This window comes from Podarcis liolepis (assembly GCF_965112155.1).
Source record: "Podarcis liolepis genome assembly, chromosome: 1".
In the NCBI taxonomy this organism is placed as follows: domain Eukaryota; kingdom Metazoa; phylum Chordata; class Lepidosauria; order Squamata; family Lacertidae; genus Podarcis; species Podarcis liolepis.
The window spans coordinates 47,093,971-47,114,681 of NC_139554.1; the positions used below are offsets into that span (position 1 = coordinate 47,093,971).

The window sequence follows — 20,711 nt, forward strand, 5'->3', positions numbered from 1 at the left end:
TCACTCTTTCCAGGCACCATCCGCACTTTAAAATTCTGTGTCCGAATGCCCCTTTTTTTGTCTCTGCCTGTGAAAACCCTCACTGCAAAGCTAAATTGGAGCAAACAGCAGTCAGTAGAAAACGCAAATCGATGTTTGCTCTGAGTGAGTGCTAAAGAGCAGGTTTTTGCAGGGAAAGCACCGGAGCATAAAAACCCCAACACTCAGACATGGAGCTTTAAAGTGGGAACCTATTCCTGGGAAGAGCAGGGCAAAAGGGAAGGGTCAATAAGCCCTGTATGAGCATGAGAGAATGAACTTTAGCAGTCTGTTGGTGAAGAAAAGGGCAAGGGTAAATATTTTTCACCGTTAGTGTGAAATATATATCTATATAAAACACTGTATCCTCGCCCCCTCCCCAGCTGTGTGGTCTGTCAATTACAGTGACACGTAGCTTAGAACAGGAGAGCAATAACATTAGCACTCGGCTCCCTTTGTCATAGAGGTACCGTATTTTTCGTCCCATAGGATGCACCGGCCCATAGGAAGCACCTAGTTTTTTTTGGGGGGGGGAATAAAGGGGGGAAAGGTGTTCAGGGCCCCCACACACAATTAGGTGTTTTTGTCAAGCAACTGGTACACCCTGGATGGGTTATCTTCATGCTAGAAGGGAGGAGCTGATCTTGCTCAGCCCTTAAGTGATGGCATCACCCTTGGGGAATGGGAACTGAGGCAAGGAGAGAGAGGCCTTTCATACCTAATCATACTAGAGTAACTGAGCTGAAGGAACTGAAGATTTCAAGCTATATATGGAATAGCCGTAGGCTGCACATACTATACCTTCAAAGCACATTTGAAGCTCCTTTTCCCCTCCCAAGAACTCTAGTTTACCCCCTCACAGAGTTACAGTTCCCAGCAACCCTTTAACAAACTACAGTGCCCATAATTCTTTGAGGGAGGGAATGTGCTTTGAATATGCTCTAAAGGTATAGTGTGCAAGCAGGCTAAGTTGTCTACATAGACATTCTGTAAACTCTAGACTTCAGGCTGGATCTACACATGAAAATAAAAGAGGTGGTAAAGCCTTGGTGAAATAGGCTACATCATTTGAGGTTGCTTGCAGTGGATATTCCTGACAGAAAAGAGAAATACAATCCGCACAGCAGATTCTAGCCCCTACCTTGTATCTCCACAAATTCTCCAAGGTCATTTCTTCTGGCTTTCTTTTCTTTTATGTGTAGAAGCATTTTTTTAATTTAATTTCTATTAGTTTCAAATTCATTATGCAACACCAAACATTAAAGCAACAAAAAAGACAAACAAAACACAAGAAAACAACAAAAAAGAAGAAAAACATTACATAACATAAAACACCAACAAGTTAAACTTACAATAACTAAGTAACTAAATCACACAACAATAGTTGACTTCCCTTCAACTCGGTTTTGGAATATGTTACAAAAGGTTTCCTATCTGCAGTTTCGTTTTCTTAAAACTCTTTGCGTTGCAAGCGTTATATCGAGCCTACTGTGATTTTTAGATTTTTTACATCTGTTTCAATATATGTCATAAATTTATTCCATTCATTATTAAACTTTGTACCTTTTTGGTTTCTTATTTTCTGTGTCATTTTTGCCAATTCTATATAGTCAAATAATTTTGATTGGCACTCATTTATAGTTGGGATTTTTGATGTCTTCCAGTTTTGTGCTATTAGTGTTCTAGCAGCCACTGTTGCATATTGGAAAAATGTTTGGTCTTCCTTTTTAATTTCTTCTCCAATTATCCCCAGAAGGAAGGCCTCGGGTTTTTTTGTGAAGGTATATTTAAATATTTTTTTTAATTCATTGTAAATAGATTCCCAAAACTTTCTAATTACTTCACAAGACCACCACATGTGGTAAAAATTGCCTTCTTTAATCTTGCATTTCCAGCATAATTTGTCTCCGGTTTTATACATTTTTTCTAATTTTACCGGCGTGTACATCATTTTACCGGCGTGTACATCATTTTATTCATCATTTTATTCATGTTCTCTCTAAGTGTTATACATGCCGAAAATTTCATACCTTTATTCCAAAGTTTCTTCCACTTATCAAACTCTATGTTGTATCCAAAGTCTATCGAAGCATTCTAAAAATGATATTCCACCGCATGAAGCCTTCTGTCCAGACTTCATCACCTCTTTCTGCTGAATGAGTAAAGGTAAAGATAAAGGACCCCTGACCATTAGGTCCAGTCGCGGACGACTCTGGGGTTGCGTGATCATCTCGCTTTACTGGCCGAGGGAGCCGGCTTCCGGGTCATGTGGCCAGCATGACTAAGCAACTTCTGGCGAACCAGAGTAGCTCACAGAAATGCAGTTTACCTTCCCGCTGGAGCAGTACCTATTTATCTACTTTGCACTTTGACGTGCTTTCGAACTGCTAGGTTGGCAGGAGCAGGGACCAAACAACAGGAGCTCACCACGTCGCGGGGATTCGAACTGCCGACCTTCTGATCAGCAAGTCCTTGGCTCCGTGGTTTAACCCACAGTGCCACCCGCGTCCCGCTGAATGAGTAGACTGAGGGTATTGCTACAGTAGTGTTTTAATGTTCAAGAGCCATGATTTGTACGTTCGCTTTGCGTGAGGTATCCATGTGACACACGGCCACACTTTCTCCCCACCCCCACCCCCAGTTCTGTCAACTTTTCCCATGTCATAATTTTGCTGACCTTTTTAAAAAGAAGAGCAGTGCATTCTTCTCAAGTGGAGACAGCCTTAGTGCCACCCTTCTGACCTCTGGAAGAGGTGTGTGTTTTGGGTGTGCACTGACATTTAGGGAAGACAAATCTATCGCCACTTTGCACACGTCTTTCCCTATCCTTTGCCCTGTTGCTCACCGACCCCTCTCGTTCTCCAAGCTTCAGCGAAAGCCTGCATTCGCCCCATAGGACGCACACAGATTTCCCCTGCGTTCTATAGGGCGAAAAATACGGTACTTTAAACTTTGTGATTAGTATTTTTATTCTCTGTTACAATAATGAACTCTTAACAACTTCCAACAAACTTTGGAGTACTGATGCTCTTGTCCCGTTACCTATTTTCCACTTTGAGTTCACACTTCCATTGCAACACATTAAAGCATTACTGTCAGGGGTTCAGAGACAGAGACACAGGTGAGGGAGGAGACGGAGAGCGACGAGGAAGAATCCCAGGACAGTGAGGAAGAGGATGACAATGACTTGAGATCTTCCATGAGTCTCTCAAGTGAATCGGAGGATTCTCAGGAGGGGGCGCCCCTAGTCAGGACAAGGGGGGTCACAGGGGGGACCTGCCAGGAGCAGGGAAGCAGCAGGGAAACCCCGAGCGGGAGTGGGAGATCGGGGCCGGCTTCCCAGCAGGAACGAAGGGAAGAGAGGGGGGTTCCCAGTGTGACACACGGAGCGGAGCAGGAAAGAGACAGGGGAAGGAGATCTGGGGAGAACGTCCTGCCGGAAGAGGGGGAGAGTAGTACAGGGAGTAGTGTCAGTGTCAAAAGGAAGGTCAGGGGTGGCGAGCGCGCGCCAAGTTCAAATGTGGAGGCGCGCGGAAATGAAGAAAGCCCGGAGGAGGAGCCCAGCCCCAAAGCACGAAGGAGGGGGGAACAGGCATCTCAGGAATCCGCTTCGGGAGAGAGCAGGAGGGAGGGAACCCAGGGGGGCAGAAAGACCCTGCGGAAAAGGAAAGACAGGAAGAGGTGGTCTAGCACAAGCCTCTTAAGTTGGTGCAGGGGGGGGAGCGAGTCAGAGGGGACTTCAAACGTCTGACGTTAAAGACACGGGGCTGCACGCCTCGGTTGTGGAATCTATAATGAACTGCAATAAACATTCCTGTATATAAGAAGAGCTTGGCGTTGGTCTTTTGTGAGCTGAGACCTGAGGCAGCCTCTGACAGTAAGTCCCCTCCAAAACTACGCAAAATTTTTTTTTTGCAAAGCTCACGAAGTTTGGCAGCCCTGAGTATGGAGCAGCAGATAGCTGAGCTACGCAACGCAGTCTCCCGGCTTACCACTGAGGTAGTGGTCTCCCAGAAGAAGGGGGAGGAGGCAGAAAAGCGGTGCCAAGATCTGCAAGCCAGGTGGGATCATGCATGCCAGGTGGGGTTCCCGGGGACCAAAGCGGCTGGAGTAGCACTGGGCAGAAGAGGGGGCAACTTGGTAGCCCACTTCGATGGGAACCTGCAGCAATACCCCAGTTTTAAAGCAGACGTAGAATATGCGTTGCACTTGCTTCGCGACGACTTTAAAGATGAGGAAGAGAAAGTAGGGTTCATTGTGTCCCACTTGCATGGGGAAGCGAGGGCTTGGTTGCGCAATCTGTGGCGTGAGGATTGTCCTGCTCGAAGGGACTCTGATGAATTTATCAAATGCATGGACGCTTGCTTCCAGTCTAGTGTGGATGTGGATGTGGCACGCCATCAGATCCATGGTTTAAGGCAAGGCAAGGCTTCCGTACGTCAGTATCATGCTCGCTTCTTCGCCTTGCTGAATGTGCTGCGCTGGGAGAAGGATTCTTTGGCTGTCAGAGACTTATTTTGGGAGGGTCTATCTGGCCCTGTGAAGGACGGGCTGGCTAGGGGGGACAGACCTAAAACCCTGGCAGACGTGGTGCAGCGAGCGCTTGCCATTGGAGTGCGCCAGGAAGAACGCCCTTGGCGCAATGAGGGGGGTAGCCAGCTTCACGCACCGCCCAGAGTGCCTCCTTTCTTTCCCAGAGATCCAGGACGTCCGCGTCTCTCCCCTCAGCTGCAGCCAGGGGAGGAGCCTATGGAACTGGGGAGTGCTAAGGCTCAGTCAGTGGCCGGAGCCCCAGCATCCGGAACAGTCAAGAAGAAGCCTCCTAGAGGGAACAGGAAGTGTTACATCTGTGACTGTGCAACGCACATGGCGAAAGAGTGTCCCCAGAGGCTCCGGCAGCACACTGCAGCCTTGGCAACAGTAACTGCAGCAGCACAGCATGAAGAGCTGTTTCAGGGAAACGACAATGCCTGGCTGGAATCAGCAATGTTGGGGCACAGCCAGGCAAGTCAGTAGAGCAGTCCCCAGCGCTTTTGCAGCCTACAGACCCCCTGCCACCCAAACCTGTAGTGCAGCTCACTGCAACCCTCCAGCTACCTAATGGACGCACCCTGGAGGTCCCCATCACAATTGACAGTGGGAGCAACGCAGACTTCGTGGGGGTGCAGTTCGTCAAGCAGCATCGCATAGAGCTTCTGCCAGCCACGCTGCCATTGAATGTCGTCACAGTGGATGGCAGGAAACTGCTGGGGGGGCAAGTGGTACAACAGACGCCGCCCATGGTGATGCAGATTGGCAATCACCGAGAAGTCATCAGTTTCAACGTCACCCGCCTGTCAGACACGCCTATAGTGTTAGGCATGAGTTGGCTGGATAGGCACAGCCCGACCATGGCGTGGTACCAGCGGCAGCTCACCTTCGGCTCGTCCTATTGCGCGCAGCATTGCATCCAGACCGGTCAGGAGGAGGAGGGCCAAGAGGAGGGGCAGCAGCTACGTCTCAGCATGGCGCAAGCAGTACCCCTCAAGTACAAGGGGTTTTTGGAGGTTTTCTGCGAAAAGGAGGCTGACCAATTGCCACCTCACCGGCCCTACGATTGCGCTATTGACCTCTTGCCAGGGACAACGCTGCCGCCTGTGAAGCTGTATTCCATGTCCGAGGAGGAGCTGCAGGAGCTCCGGGAATTCATAGACCACAATCTGCAGCGGGGATTCATCCGAGAATCGAAGGCTGTAGGGGGCAGTCCTGTGTTCTTTGTGAAGAAGAAGGACACGCCCCAAAAGAGGCTCATCGTAGACTTCAGATTCATAAACTCAAAAACAAAGCCCGCGGCCTTTCCCATGCCCAAGATCGACGACCTGCTCGCGACGGTGCGGAAAGGGAAGATCTTCACCAAGTTGGATCTCCGTGGAGCTTACAATCTCATACGTGTGCGAGAGGGTGATGAGTGGAAGACGGCCATGTTCACGCCGTTGGGCACCTACGAATACAGAGTTATGCCGTTTGGTCTCCAAAATGGCTCCCACTTTTTCCAAGCTTTTATGCATCATGTGCTGGCGGGACTCCTCTACAAGAAGTGCGTATGTTTCCTCGACGACATTCTGATCTTCTCAGAATCGCCGGAGGCTCACGAGAGCGACGTGAAGGAGGTCCTGCAGAGGCTACGGGAGCACAGGCTCTACGCCAAGTTGGAGAAGTGCCAATTCGACGTGACGGAGGTGGATTTTCTGGGCTATAGGCTGTCCGACAGGGGACTAGCCATGGACAGTGCCAAGGTCCGCGCGGTGTTGGACTGGAAGAGCCCGCGAAATCGGAAAGAGGTCCAGAGGTTCGTCGGCTTCGCCAACTTTTACCGCAAGTTCATCAAGGGTTTCGCCAAGGAGACGGCAGCTATCACGGACACTCTCAGCTCCAAGAAGAAGAAGTTCACCTGGACGGACCAAGCGGAGCAGTCCTTCAGGAGACTTAAGAGTCTCTTCGCGTCCGAAGAACAGCTGCTACACGTGAATCCTGGCAGGCCCATGAGGGTGGAGACTGACGCATCTGACAGAGCGGTGGGGGCCGTCCTCTTACAGGAAGACCCGCAGGGAAACTGGAGGCCCTGTGCTTTCTACTCCCGGAAGCTCAGCAAGTCGGAGCAGAACTACACCATTTGGGACAGGGAGTTGCTGGCCATCCACGCAGCTTTCAAGGCGTGGAGGCACTTTCTCATCGGAGCCAAGCACACCGTGCAGGTCCGCACGGACCACAAGAACCTAGAGTACTGGCGCACGGCGAAGCTACAGAGCCAGAGGCACATACGCTGGGCAGAGTTCTTTGCGGATTTCGATTTCAGGATAGAGTACATCCCAGGCGACAACAATGTCATAGCAGATGCGCTCTCCAGGAAACCGCAGTATCTCGAGGCAGCGGCACCGGTGGCAGCCAAGCACATTTTTGCACCGCAGGCGTGGGCGTGCGCTTCAGCCGCCGTGGACCTGGAGGCGGTGCGTCACGCGTTGCAGGCGGATCCATTCGCACAGTCCAAGATGGAAGAGGTGCGGAGGGGCACAGCGAAGGACGACGAGTTCCAGATACGCGACGGCCTGCTGACCCGTAAAGGTGCTCTCTACATTCCGGGAGACGATCTCCGCGCGAAAGTTCTGCAGCAGTTGCACGACGCACCCAGCGCTGGCCACTTCGGCAAGGAAAAGACGACAGAATTAGTGGCCAGAGACTTTTGGTGGCCCCAGATGCGAGGGGAGGTCGCGGAGTACGTCGCCAGGTGTGACACGTGCCAAAGGTCCAAGCCAGTGCACCAGAAGCCAGCGGGACTGCTGGAACCACTGGAAACGCCACTGCAACCGTGGGAGAGGGTGGCGCTGGACTTTGTCACTGATCTGCCCAGTTCGCGAGGCAAGACGGCGGTGCTTGTGGTCGTAGACCTGTTCACCAAGATGGCGCATTTCATTCCTTGTGCGAAGGTGGCGACAGCGGAGCAGACAGCCAAACTGTTCATCGACCACGTGTTCAAGGTGCATGGCTTGCCACGGTCCATTCTGTCTGACAGGGGGCGCCAGTTTGTGTCCAGTTTCTGGCGGAAGCTCCTAGGGATCCTGCACGTCAAAATCAACCTGTCGTCGGCGAGACATCCGCAGACCAACGGCCAAGCAGAGAGGGTCAACGCGATCATGCAGCAGTACCTGAGATGTTACGCCAATCAGCGACCCGCGGCTTGGGTGGATTACCTGCCGATGGCTGAGTTTGCCTACAACAACACGAAGCACGCGTCTACGGGGGTGACGCCGTTCTTTGCTAACAATGGAAGGCATCCCAGAACCTTCCCGGGGCTCGTAACGACGGGGGAGGGGGAGCCACAGGAAGCCGACCATTTCGCAGCAGAATTGCAAGAGGTGCACGACGAGCTACGGAGACATTTAGAGCTAGCTAAACAAGCCTATAAGGTGCAGGCGGACAAACACAGGAGGGAGGGGGAAGACATCCAGGTGGGAGACTGGGTATGGTTAGCGGCCCAAGCGGTGCCGGCCAAGTCGTTAGCTAAAAAGAAGCTAGGACACAGGCAACTAGGGCCGTACCAAGTTGAGGCCAGGATCAATCCCGTAGCGTTTCGATTGACCCTCCCCGAGGGTTCCAGAATGCACCCGGTCTTTCATAGGTCGATGCTCACCCCCTACAAGGCCCCACACAGATTTCAGGAGTCAGGGACGGCACCAGAACCAAGCAGGGAGTCGCCCAAGAGGGGGAGGTCACCTAAGGACGAACCAGTCAACGAGGTCACAGAGATTCTGGACTCGAGATGGGGGGAAGAGGGAGTAGAATATTTTCTCGCCAGGGAGGGCGCCCCGGCCAGCACCAACAGTTGGGTGCCAGACTACGCTTTGGACGAACCCCTCCTCAAGGACGAGTTCCATGCCCTTTTCCCACACAGGCCCATGCCAGCACAGTTTTTCGACGATTGGCTTTTTACGCCCACACTTTCCGCCAGCACCTTCCGAGGGTTCTCCTCCGCAGAGGAGACGACGCCAGAGTCGAGCCCTCCAAGGGGATCGTGTTCGGGGGTGGACACCGACCCTTCTTACTGGTGGGACGATCAACCAGAAGAGGACTGGCGCATGAGGTGGCGGGTGGGTCCTTGGCAAGCAGACCCCACCCAGGCAACAGGGGGAGGGGAGGACGTGAACATGTTGGGAGAGGACAATGGGTTCGAGTACACAAACAATGAACTGGAAGCAGAGGAGATCGACGTCGACGACCTGTGTCCGGCAGCGACCTCCGCAACGACGGAGCCCCCGGAACCTGCGCCCGAGCAGCGGGAGGGGGGAAGGGGGGGCTTCGAGGGGGGGATGGATGTCAGGGGTTCAGAGACAGAGACACAGGTGAGGGAGGAGACGGAGAGCGACGAGGAAGAATCCCAGGACAGTGAGGAAGAGGATGACAATGACTTGAGATCTTCCATGAGTCTCTCAAGTGAATCGGAGGATTCTCAGGAGGGGGCGCCCCTAGTCAGGACAAGGGGGGTCACAGGGGGGACCTGCCAGGAGCAGGGAAGCAGCAGGGAAACCCCGAGCGGGAGTGGGAGATCGGGGCCGGCTTCCCAGCAGGAACGAAGGGAAGAGAGGGGGGTTCCCAGTGTGACACACGGAGCGGAGCAGGAAAGAGACAGGGGAAGGAGATCTGGGGAGAACGTCCTGCCGGAAGAGGGGGAGAGTAGTACAGGGAGTAGTGTCAGTGTCAAAAGGAAGGTCAGGGGTGGCGAGCGCGCGCCAAGTTCAAATGTGGAGGCGCGCGGAAATGAAGAAAGCCCGGAGGAGGAGCCCAGCCCCAAAGCACGAAGGAGGGGGGAACAGGCATCTCAGGAATCCGCTTCGGGAGAGAGCAGGAGGGAGGGAACCCAGGGGGGCAGAAAGACCCTGCGGAAAAGGAAAGACAGGAAGAGGTGGTCTAGCACAAGCCTCTTAAGTTGGTGCAGGGGGGGGAGCGAGTCAGAGGGGACTTCAAACGTCTGACGTTAAAGACACGGGGCTGCACGCCTCGGTTGTGGAATCTATAATGAACTGCAATAAACATTCCTGTATATAAGAAGAGCTTGGCGTTGGTCTTTTGTGAGCTGAGACCTGAGGCAGCCTCTGACAATTACGAATGTGCAGCCACACCTCTCTTTATGTGCTGAAGGTGGGATCAATGCTGGGGTACCTTTGCCAATATACATTAGGCAAGGCATCCAAGTATCTGCAGATTTGTCCTTCACTTTAGGTCCTCTGCTAGCTCTGCAATTTTGTGTAAGCTTCTCAGGCAAGGCAAGCTGCCAGACTTTGGCAGTCCATCCCTTTACCAAAAAGCTTGCTGTCTTCCAGTGACATGCTCTTTCTGTCTGAGTAACTACCAACATGAACACAGTCATTTCTTTATGCACTAGTTCCCCTTTTTGTGTTTCCAAAACTAACAACAGAGTCATTGCCAGATCCAGAAGGAATGAACCACACTTCAAGGTGCCGTTGATCCAAGTACATTGGTGCCTCATAAGTGGCCTGACATAATCTCTCTCTCTCTCTCTCTCTCTCTCTCTCTCTCTCTCTCTCTCTCTCTGTGTGTGTGTGTGTGTGTGTGTGTGTTTTGGTTGAAATAATTATCTCCTCTCCCATTACAAATTAGAATTGGCAAAGAGTGCATAACATTGCTCAGGAATTCTAAGATACCAGTTTTGGAATCAGTGGTTAAAATCTGCAGAGTTTTGAAAGATTTGGGTCACCATCTTGATACAAAATGGCATCCAATTAGACAAAACTGACAAAAACCACTGCTCCTTCATTTCAAACACCATCGTGCAAATTTTGATTATGATTTGATTAAAATTTGCAGTTTTGAAAAGCTCAGTCTGCCATCTTATTTCTTTATTAGTTATTTTTTTATTCTGCCTTTCTTCCCAAAAGAGCCCAAACATCAAAATATTAAACCAATAATTCAAAATACTGTCCAATTATATGCAACTATAGAGAAATCCTACTCTTTGATCTTTGGAACCATTTGGTTACAATATCTTAAGAGGTGTTCAAATGCATAGAGAACAGGCAAAGAGACAAACCGCTTTCCAAAATATATAATAATAGATGAACTTTTTATTCTTATCATGGAATGTTTTACCAGAGGGCTCTTGAATTGTCAGCTGTTCACTTTTGTGGCCCTGTCTTACTTCTTGATGAAGTTTCTTAATAAGGTTCTGTTTAGGATCTTCTGTGGAATGCCAGAAGCCATTTGATGTTCAATGCTACCTTTCCCAGTAGAACAGTATTTAACACAGTGGCCAAATAATGGACTAGAGCAGACTATGCTCCTGTAAAGCTTCTGCACAATCCATGCACAGTTGACATACAGAAGATATTGCACCAGTTGTATGTCTGCATCACTAGTAGGAGCCCTGACCTGTAAGGAATCTGCCTCCCCACAGGAGGTTGTTAGTTGGAGAGAAACAATTCACATTCACAAGATATTAAACTTTCAGTCACTGGCCCAGCAACAAAAGGCAAGAAATAGCAACTCTTTAGTCTCTTTCTCTCAAAAAAACCCCCAACCAGCAAGATGAAAAATTGAGTTGGTAATAGAGCAACAAAACTTTTTGGCTCAGGGAGCATAAAATGCCTTAACCAGACAGAAGGTGGTTTGAGGTTCTCACTTAAAAGGAATCATGGGGGCCCTTCTTAAACAGAATAAATTGGCTATAAAAGACATCTTATTGATTGAAGGGGAGGTGGAGTATGTTGGCCCCTGTTCATATTTCCTTTTGGATTTTATTTGCTGCATTTAAAACCCACAGTTGTGTTCATCTAGTCTCTTTTTTATGTGGCTCTTGAAATATCTGGTGGCTTATGTTATGTACTGAGTTGAATAGGATCCAAAAGGCAGCAGTCTGATTGGTCCTAGAACAATAGGATTCAGAATGCAGCAGTCTGATTGGTCCACAGGAGCCACTCAATCCAGCTCCAGGTGGAAGTGAATCCGCAACCTGATTGGCCTACAGGTGAATCCCGGAATTAGCCAATCATGTGCGGCCCATTGTGTAAATAATGTATATAAAGCAGACTTTCTGGGGGAACTTCCATTCCTCCTCACCACTATGAGCTGAATAAAGAGCATGAAATCCACTCTCGACTCCCAGTATATTTCAGCTTACAACGGTGAATGCAAAATGAAGAGCCATGTCTTGCTCTGTTAGTCTCATAGTTTTAAACACTCCAAACCATACTTTTTTTTTTAATGTTTCACCTTACTTCAGTACCTGAGAATGCTTGTCAGTAGTTTGGGTCCCACTACTTTGGAGATCACAGATGAGGAACCTGAGGTCTGGGAGATCAAGGCTGCCCTCCCAGTCTACCTGGCCCTTGGGGACTCTCCACAGGTCACACCCCTCTTCCGAGCCACACACCCTCGCCAGGCTTGCTTCACACCTTCCTTGTGTGCTTTGGCCAGGCTAGAATGTGTCTTTGGCATCTGATCCTTCATCTTGCTGGCCTGGATGAAGGGTAGAGAGTGCTTCTGTGTGTGTAGAAACTAGCTCACTGTACACAGATAATGTTTACATTCATTTGTTCCCACCCACCACTGTCCTGTGGGTGCCAATAGGTTGCCTTCAAGGGAATGAGGCCCTGAAGATGAAAAAGCCCCCCCCCCCACATCTACATCTTTCTGCACCCCACACCATTATTACTATTACTGTAATTACTGGGCAAGTTCTACAACAGCTTGCTTATTTCTTGGCTAGAAAAATATTTCCATATAAGATATGGTAAATGAAAGAATTTATTTGATTGATCCACCCCAGAGGAACGAATACTCTTTTCACTGCTCCTGCCAGCCAGTCAGGGAATTACTGCCTACTTGGAGTAGCTGGAGCCATTTTATACTAGGGTTGCCATATTTCAAAAAGTCTGGGAATTTACAGACGTATGGCAACCCTATTTTATACAAGCATCTCTTTTTCTGCTTTGGCCTGCCTTCTTTCTTTATCCACTCCTGGGTTACAAACATAAACAAGCCTGCTGGACCAGGTCAAAGGCTAATCTAGTCTCATAGTAGCCAAACAGATGCCTATCAGAAGCCCCCTAACTTGAGCTCAACAGGGCTTGGAACATCTTCCTAAATATATTTTCGGTAGGTATCACTAGTTTGCCTTTTTTCCATAACAAATCGAAGCTGGATAAAATACGTTTTCTAATCCATTTTGACTACATCTGAACTCCGTGATTGTTAGTGGGCAAGAATAATGTAGTTAGGGCAACCTCACATAGTTAGGTTGTGGGTAGAAAATTTAGAAAACAACGTTGGTGGCTATGCTATCCTTGTGATAAGGCAGTGACTAAAATTACAGTGAGCCATGCATTCTCAGCACTACAGCTGACAAAAAATACCCAGCAGTCCCCTTATTTTATTCTCCAGCAGTGATGGGAGTCTTTAGGTTTGAGTTGGGAAATGGTGGTGGTGGTGGTGGTTTCACAGCCACAGTACAAAAAAATTTTAAAAAATCATTTGACGGCTGGGCCTCATTGACTTCCCCTTGTGTGCATTCACATTTGCTCCTCCAAACACACCAGTTTTGTAGGTAACTGAACAGGCAGCTTAGCTGTTGAGAGCCACTTCAGAGGGGAAACGGCTTCCAGAAACAAGAGGAGCAGTACTGCTTCTTATTTCCCACACAAATTCCACCTGCTTCAGAAGTTGAGAATGGGTGAAGTCAAAAGCAAGCTACAGCAAAATGTAAGGGATGCTCCAGGGGTGCTGCAAAGAGTCAGGTACTTATCTTGCTTCTCCAGCTTGAGTGTCCCTGTTTTTCTTTAGCTACAGAGAAATAGTGGTGCTCACGCTGAATTGCGGCTTCATTTGTGCTGATCTTGGGATGCTTCCTGTCAGGGAACTGACATCAGAGCAGAGGGGAGAGGCGAGGCTCCCAGATTCTGCAGGAGAGGGAACGAGTAAGGGAAGAGAGAGAACGTCATCTGGGGAAGGAAGTCCAGGTGACACCAGGAAGAAGGGAGAGGCAGAGAGCATCTTGGAGGTGAGGCTCCGAGACTCTTCCAGTGAAGTCAGTGAGGAGGGTGGAGGACCACCACTCGGCACGCCCACTCTGCGCAGAAGGCTTCCGCGCAGGGAGGCGAGGCGAAGGTTGTCCGTTAAGGAATTCTTATGCTGGAGGAAATTTAGGAGACGCCCACTCACGGATTCTGCTAGCGACTGAGCAGCAGCGCCAAGGGCTGCTCAGTCAGGGAAAGACACAACCACCCCTAAGCAGTTTGGAACAGCTGGAGGTTTATACACAAGCCACCCCAATTCCCTTGACACTTCCTTAATGGTTTCCTCTACAAATCTTAGTCGTTATGTGTTCCAAAGGAGACACTTTAATTTATAAAGAGAACCTGAGGATGTTTAGAATGTTTTCCTTCTTGCTTATTAGTTTATTTTCTTTTTGTTGTTGTTGTTTATGCCTACAGAAATTGAAAGATGCCAACTTTGATGACTGGAAGAACATCAGAGGGCCCCGTCCATGGGAAGATTCCAAGTCTTTACAAGAGCAGAAGCGGTAGCGCCAGCAAAGCCTTGGCTGGAGTCAGCCTCACTGCCTTCGCTTGGTGTGACCTTGAACGGTTTCTTTCCGGCAGACGGGTGAAGCAGTAGCTAACCCTAGCATGAAAAGAACCATTTTGATCTGACAGAATGTCTTAGCAGAAGCCTTGTAAATAAACATTGTGAAGCACTGTGTTTCCCAGTGATTAGCAATATTCTACCCAGGGGCTGCCAACCTTTTTGGACCCATGGGCATCTTTGCAAACCAAAGAAACTGTCGGCACCATATGCGCACCGCAACCTGTTCTATTAGGTACAAAGGAATGCTTCTTTTAAGCATAGGAGGGATCCGATAGGTACCAGGGAATGCCACTGCAAGCTCATGTTTGTCTGCAAGCACCACATTGATGATTCCTCTACTACACACATTTCTAGAATGGGCTGACCATTTCCCACTAAGAACATCAAGAGTTTATTTTTGCTTCTTCATCGGATTTAAGGACAGAATCCTCACACCAAAAGGTGGGTTGCTATTTAGCTACTCAGTCCAGGTTCTCGCCTTATTAATAGGTCCAGCCAGGTCCGGCGCTAGATCTTACAGTGATCCAAGCAAGGAGTCCCTTCAGGACCAACCTTCAAATTTTATTTTTGATTGCATTTCCAATACACTTCACAACTTCAATACATGACTTGCATACACAATTTATCCCCATCATATAAGGCATTACAATTTTGAACATGGATCTGATCGCAGTGACTAACGTGGTTTTTATAATTTATTGTAATTTCCCCCAAGAATAATGATAAAGAAGATGAACATAACACTGGTCACAGAGGGCAGGATTACCAGCTATATAGTGAAGTTTCACTGTTCGGGCAATTTGTTCAGCTCTTGAGTGGATAGTTGAGAGGATAGTCCATGATACATGTCTCCCAAGGGTAGCACCCAGTCAGTAGCCTGGGATGCCTGCCCCTAAATCCAGCCCTGGGCCATCTAAATGGTGATTTCTTGCAGCCAGCACCATATTACCCCACAGGGCTTCTTCACATACAGATTTGGCAAACGTTGAAGATTCCCTGCTTTGTGTGGCCTTTGACCCCTGAGATGCGTGTTTTCCAGACCCACCATGTTCCTGCAACTGTAATCTATTTTAACAGTTTTAAATTTTAAATTTTAAATTGTTGCAACGTGCACTTGGACCTGCTGGTGAGGGTGGGCAATAAATTTATTATTATTAATAATATAGCAATAATAAAACTAAATACGTCCAAGCAGCGGGACAGTTTTTGAGGTGGGCGGGCAGGACAGCAAAAGGCTTCAGTGCTGGTCAGGGCATGTTTCTTCCTTCAATAAATCATTGGAATTGTTGCTTTTGTTTCTAAGTCCATTTCTAAGTTCATGCCCTTTGGGCCAGCAGAACTTTGGTCCATCTAGCCTGGTATTGTCTATTCTGAACAGAAAATGCTCAGAGCTGACAATCCTGGCATCTCCGTCAGGTCTTTTTCAGCCTTGGTACTTGAGATCTTTTAATGCAGGGGTTGCCAACTTGTGGCGGGGGGGGGGGCCTGTGGGCACATTTCCAAACCAGAGAAATTGCCACAGGCATGCTCCACGATGGGTTCTGTTTGCTCCAGTAGAATGTTTCTTCCAAGCTTTATTTCAGGGGCGTGCATGCAAAGCATGTGCTGTAACTGCTGAGCACTGGCCTAGAAAGGCTATTGGAATTTGGATTGTGGTCATGGATGTTTTAGTTGAGATTCCTGCGTTGCAGGGCGTTGGCCTAAACGACCCTATGATTCTTAAGCCTGTTTCAAGCTTCCTAGCTGTCTGCCTGTGTGGGGCAGGGAGAACTTGACAAGACCATCCCTTAAGGACTCGCAGTGATCCATAGGTAACCTTTTCTTGCACAGAGAGTTCCATTTGCTGTTACGAGATGCTATAGTCTAGCACTTCCCAGAGGACTTATTGTTGTTCCATTAGCCTCAGTTGTGCCTCATGAATGGCTCATTCTGCCTGCTACATATTTTATTTTGCAGTGGTCTTGCTGCTGGCAGCTTTTCCCTGTGCGAAATCTAAGAGTCTTTATATGCGATGTGCGATCCAGTACACACACACATTGAAGTATGGCACTTTGTAAGAGCATTTTCTCATCATGCCCCCCCCCCCCGTCTCTTGAGATTTAGGGAGGCCAATCTCGGTTATTTTATTCCATCGTCTTGTGTGATTCTTCCTGCATTAATATTTGGAATATATTTATTTTAAAGATATATATATCTTTCCAGACATGAATACAAATCAAGGTGGCAAACAAAAAATAAAGCTTCCGTGGAACATTCGTATGTTCAGTGAAAAGAGGGGTGTCTACCATGAAAATGTTCCTTGGCCCACAATTTTGGAAGCAGGTTTTTGGTTTCACCTCAGCCAGAGGAGAAGCAGCTGTCCTAGAATCCAAATACCATTTCCTGGCTGGGCCACAAATATCCAACTTGTGTTCAGAGTTCTGTAAGTTTACAGCAGACCTTAGCATCTTACCATCACCTTTCTATAAACTGTCCCCTGATGTGTGGGGCTCTGTTTGCATGCACACAACTGTGGGAGTCATGTGCCCTCCCACCCCGCCCAGCTTGATAGTCCATACATTTCCAATTTGGGTAAATGCCACAACAGGAGGACCAATTGTTTGCCTTGCCCCCAGCCAATTGGCACTCTTCCTTTTGGCATGAGGATCACATCCTGTCCATATGATTGCAGTGTCACACACACCTTGCAGCTGCAACAGAGAAGTAACTCCAGCCTGTCGTTGTATGAGTGTGATAGAGGCCTGAGTTGAAATAGTAACTTTGCCTGTTGCCCCAAGTGTCTCACTTTCTGGTATTTATAACCCCATGTGAGTCCTGGGTTGTGCAGAACGGTCCTCAAGGGTGATGCATTTAGATCTGTGAGACCAAGCCAACAGCTTACTTGAAGCAAATCCCATTAAACAACTGAGCCATTGGGGCCAATACGTTTTACCCATCATTTTTCAAACTGCAAAAAATATTGCTGTTTTTTAAAAGCTGATTTGTTGTGCTAGGGCAGGGGTCGGCAACCTAAGGCCCATGGGCCACAAGCTGCCCACGGGGGCCGTTTAACCGGCCCACGAGCTGCCCCCGAACCAAGCCGCCCGCTTGGTGAGTCCCCATGTGCTGTGCTAAACCAGCGCAGCACAGCACTGGGACTCGCTTCCACGGCACCAGAAATCATGTCTGCACATGTGCAGGTGCCAAAAATCATGTCTGTGCAGACACAGACCTACGCAGACGTTGGATCTCCACTGGAGTGAACTGGCTCAGGCGAGGTAAACCTTGCCGACCCCTGTGCTAGGGCAACAGAGCAACATGATCCATTTTAAGCGCAGAAATTTACAGTATGCGTGTGAATCCCTCCTGCAAAATCCTGAAAGTCTAGAGGCACCTAGCATTGGACTTGGGCTGCACACTGGAATAAACTGGATGGGGAATCTTCCCTGAATTGCCTTAGATTAGAAGCTGTGATTCTTGGCGTTGTTTTATTATGCCATCAGAGAGAATTTTATGTTATATGGTACACGTCTTCAGGCACAGAGGGGGTGTTTCCTCCAGTGTTTCATTAGAGATTCATATGGATTATTGCTTGGAAGCTTACATACCAATTTGAGTAAATTTCATCCTATGCATGAAGCATTTGCTAGGAAGAATGTTTTAATTACAAATGCAATCTGAAATTTAAAGGTTTAAAACCTTGTTGGCTGCTTCGCCTTGGGCCTTTGAGAACTCTAGCTTAGCAGAGCATAACACATAATTACTGTGAGCCTAGGGAGTAAAAAAAAAACCAACCCAAACCATCTTCGCAGGAGAAGAAAATCTTGAGTGACTTAATAGAAAAATATTCCCTTTAAGGACACTCTCCCCCACTTTTTTTTTAAAAAAGGATGGCCTCCGTCAGTGTGTCTCTCTGGAAGCACAGTACTTACAATCTCTGGGGATTTCTTTGTCATTACCCTTGAGATATCTCCTAGCATAAGTCTGAGAGGAAATCCACAGGGATCTTGAGTTACTGAGCCACACATTTTGATACTGTTCAGACCTGCATTGTGGAAGATCTCTTGTCTTGCTTCTGCCATTCTTTGGCATCCAATCCGCCCTACTAAAGCAAGTATAAGGAACCTGTGGCCCAACAACATCTGGAGGACTAATACTGGCCTAATATGGCAAATATAAAAGGCTTTCTTTAAGGGTGTGGTGTTATTATGACACACACAAAAATATGAATTCCGCCCCAAATTTGTAGATTTTTAATTCCTAGTGCAATTATAGGTAAAGGTAAAGGTACCCCTGACCGTTATGTCCAGTCGCAGATGACTCTGGGGTTGCATACTCATTTCGCTCTATAGGCCGAGGGAGCCAGCCTTTGTCCGCAGACAGCTTACAGGTCATGTGGCCAGCATGACTAAGCCACTTCTGGGGAACCAGAGCAGCTCACTGAAACACCGTTTACCTTCCCGCCTGGAGCGGTACCTATTTATCTACTTGCACTTGACGTGCTTTCAAACTGCTAGGTGGGCAGGAGCTGGGACCGAACAACGGGAGCTTACCCCGTCGTGGGAATTCAAACGGCCGACCTTCTGATCGGCAAACCCTAGGCTCTGTGGTTTAGACCATAGCGCCACCCATGCCCCTTAGTGCAATTATAAGCTCTGTTTAATATAAGATGCAACAATTTAGCTACAAATATTTTTCACACTAAATATCTGAAATCATGACACTCAACTGGGTGTGTGTGTGTGGAAATGCTTGGTTTAAAATTTTTGAAGCGTTCACAGATGCAGAAATAACTTCAAAGCCCGCAGATGTCTAATAATTTCAGGCCCCTCTCTTTGCTTCAAAGATCGATCAAAAAGCAGCAAATCCTTTGACTATGGTACAGTAGATCATGCTTTTAATTACTAATTAACCTTATGGAGAAATGAAGGCTTTGTTAATAAAATGTTGCCATGCTCATTCAGGTAAGAGCAGAAGACACTACAGAAACAAATAAACAACATAAACCATATATCCTAACAGATATTTTAAGTAAGAAAGTATGCCAACAAAACAAAAATGTCACCCAGTCCCATTTTATTATTATTATTACGCTGGGCTGTTTTCTGAAAAGCTCAGGTTCCCCTGTGCCTGTTCCATATTAATTCAGCTCCACGTTTTCCTGAAGTCAGCTGAGAGGGGAATAGTTCCTGCATTGCTGATGGAACTATCTGAGTCAGACTGAGGAATATAAACCGAGAGAGTATAATTCAGCATCTGTTATGTGGGACACTGGAGAAGAAAAGGGGTCTCTCTTGATATCGCCCTCGTGTTACTTGCCAAGTTCTTTCTCGTACAGGATGAGCTCTTTCCCTGTCAACCTACAAACCACAATGCCTATGTTGTACTTCCATTGACAGAAGCAGTGTGTCCCTGAATGCCAAGTTGCTTGGAATCATAAGCTGGGAGAGTGTTACTGGACTCGGGTGCTGCCTGAGGTCTTCCCACAATCATCTGGTTAGCCACTGTAAGAACGGGTGCCCAGGCCTGATTCGGCAGGCTCCTATGTTCCTTCTTAAGAGGTATTTGTCAAAGGAGCTTTATCTGCTCATCAGGGGTTGTGAACAAGCTAATTGTCCTGGAATGGGCTGACTAGGGAGCATATGTTCTGTGCGATCTTTCCTTTTAGGGAATCAGCACAACTGTTTTTTTAAATCCAGATTCAGAGAATGCTGGGAGGAAACTCTGTTGCTAAAGCTGTTGGGAGTCTGGCCCTGAGGTGATTTCCGTCTGAAACCATATGGAAACAGCCCTACGATGAACCAGCAAGGCACAAATGTAATAAATAATGCTGAAGAATATTGTTGCCCTTTTCATATTGAGTCAGACTTGTGCATGTGGTGACCTTTCTGGAGTAATGTATGCTTGTGTATGCGTCCCGTCCCCCCCCCCCCCATGAACATTTCAGCATGATTTTTAAAGAGTCAAAGCGAAAGAGCATTTGTAAACTAAATTTAATAAGTTAATGTAGATTATGCATGTAATGAATTTCTTTTTCCAAGAGGAGCCCTGGCCCAGACATTTTTGGAGTGCCTTGAAACAGGAAATTTAGAAAACCACAGTCTGAAACCAGAAATGTTAAGATTAGTGATACAGATTTCCAAGGAAATATTAAAAAGGTAATCTGCATCAGGAAAATTTCTGATGCCCTAGAGCAGGGGTGGCCAACTCCCAAGAGACTGTGATCTACTCACAGTTAAAAATTGGCAGTGATTTCGGGGTTCAGGTCAAAGTTGAGCTTTTTTTAGGAGGGAAAGCCCTGTTTGGGGGGGGGGTTCAGGTCAAAGCTGTTGAGCTTATTTAGGGAGGAAAGCCCTGTTTTTAGGGGTTTGGATCAAAGTTGTGGATTTTTTTTAGGGGACCGAAAGTTGTTAAGGGGATCCAGTGATCTACCGGTGATCTACCAAAGACGTCCAGTGATCTACTGGTAGATCATGATCTACCTGTTGGATGTGCCTGACCTAGAGAGTTATGTAATTAGCATGTTTATTTAACTTGTATTTAGTAAACAAAGCTAAATGGTTAAAATTCCCAAGCTTACC

The 20,711-nt window shown here is 47.8% G+C and overlaps 1 protein-coding gene across 3 annotated transcripts in view; it reads left to right on the forward strand.

The window, feature by feature from the left end:
* Positions 1–15,439, forward strand: part of COX16 (cytochrome c oxidase assembly factor COX16) — a 52,796-nt gene extending 37,357 nt beyond the window's left edge. The window contains exon 3 of one of the 3 annotated variants that reach the window (XM_083510851.1): positions 11,789–13,399. In XM_083510851.1, coding sequence (XP_083366977.1) covers positions 11,789–12,007 — 219 coding nt within the window. In that variant the 3' untranslated portion in view covers positions 12,008–13,399. Of the gene's footprint in view, positions 1–11,788; positions 13,400–13,997 lie in introns of those variants that run through there. The other 2 variants (XM_083510850.1, XM_083510852.1) reach the window with 2 other exon arrangements.
* Positions 15,440–20,711: the final 5,272 nt, after the last annotated feature.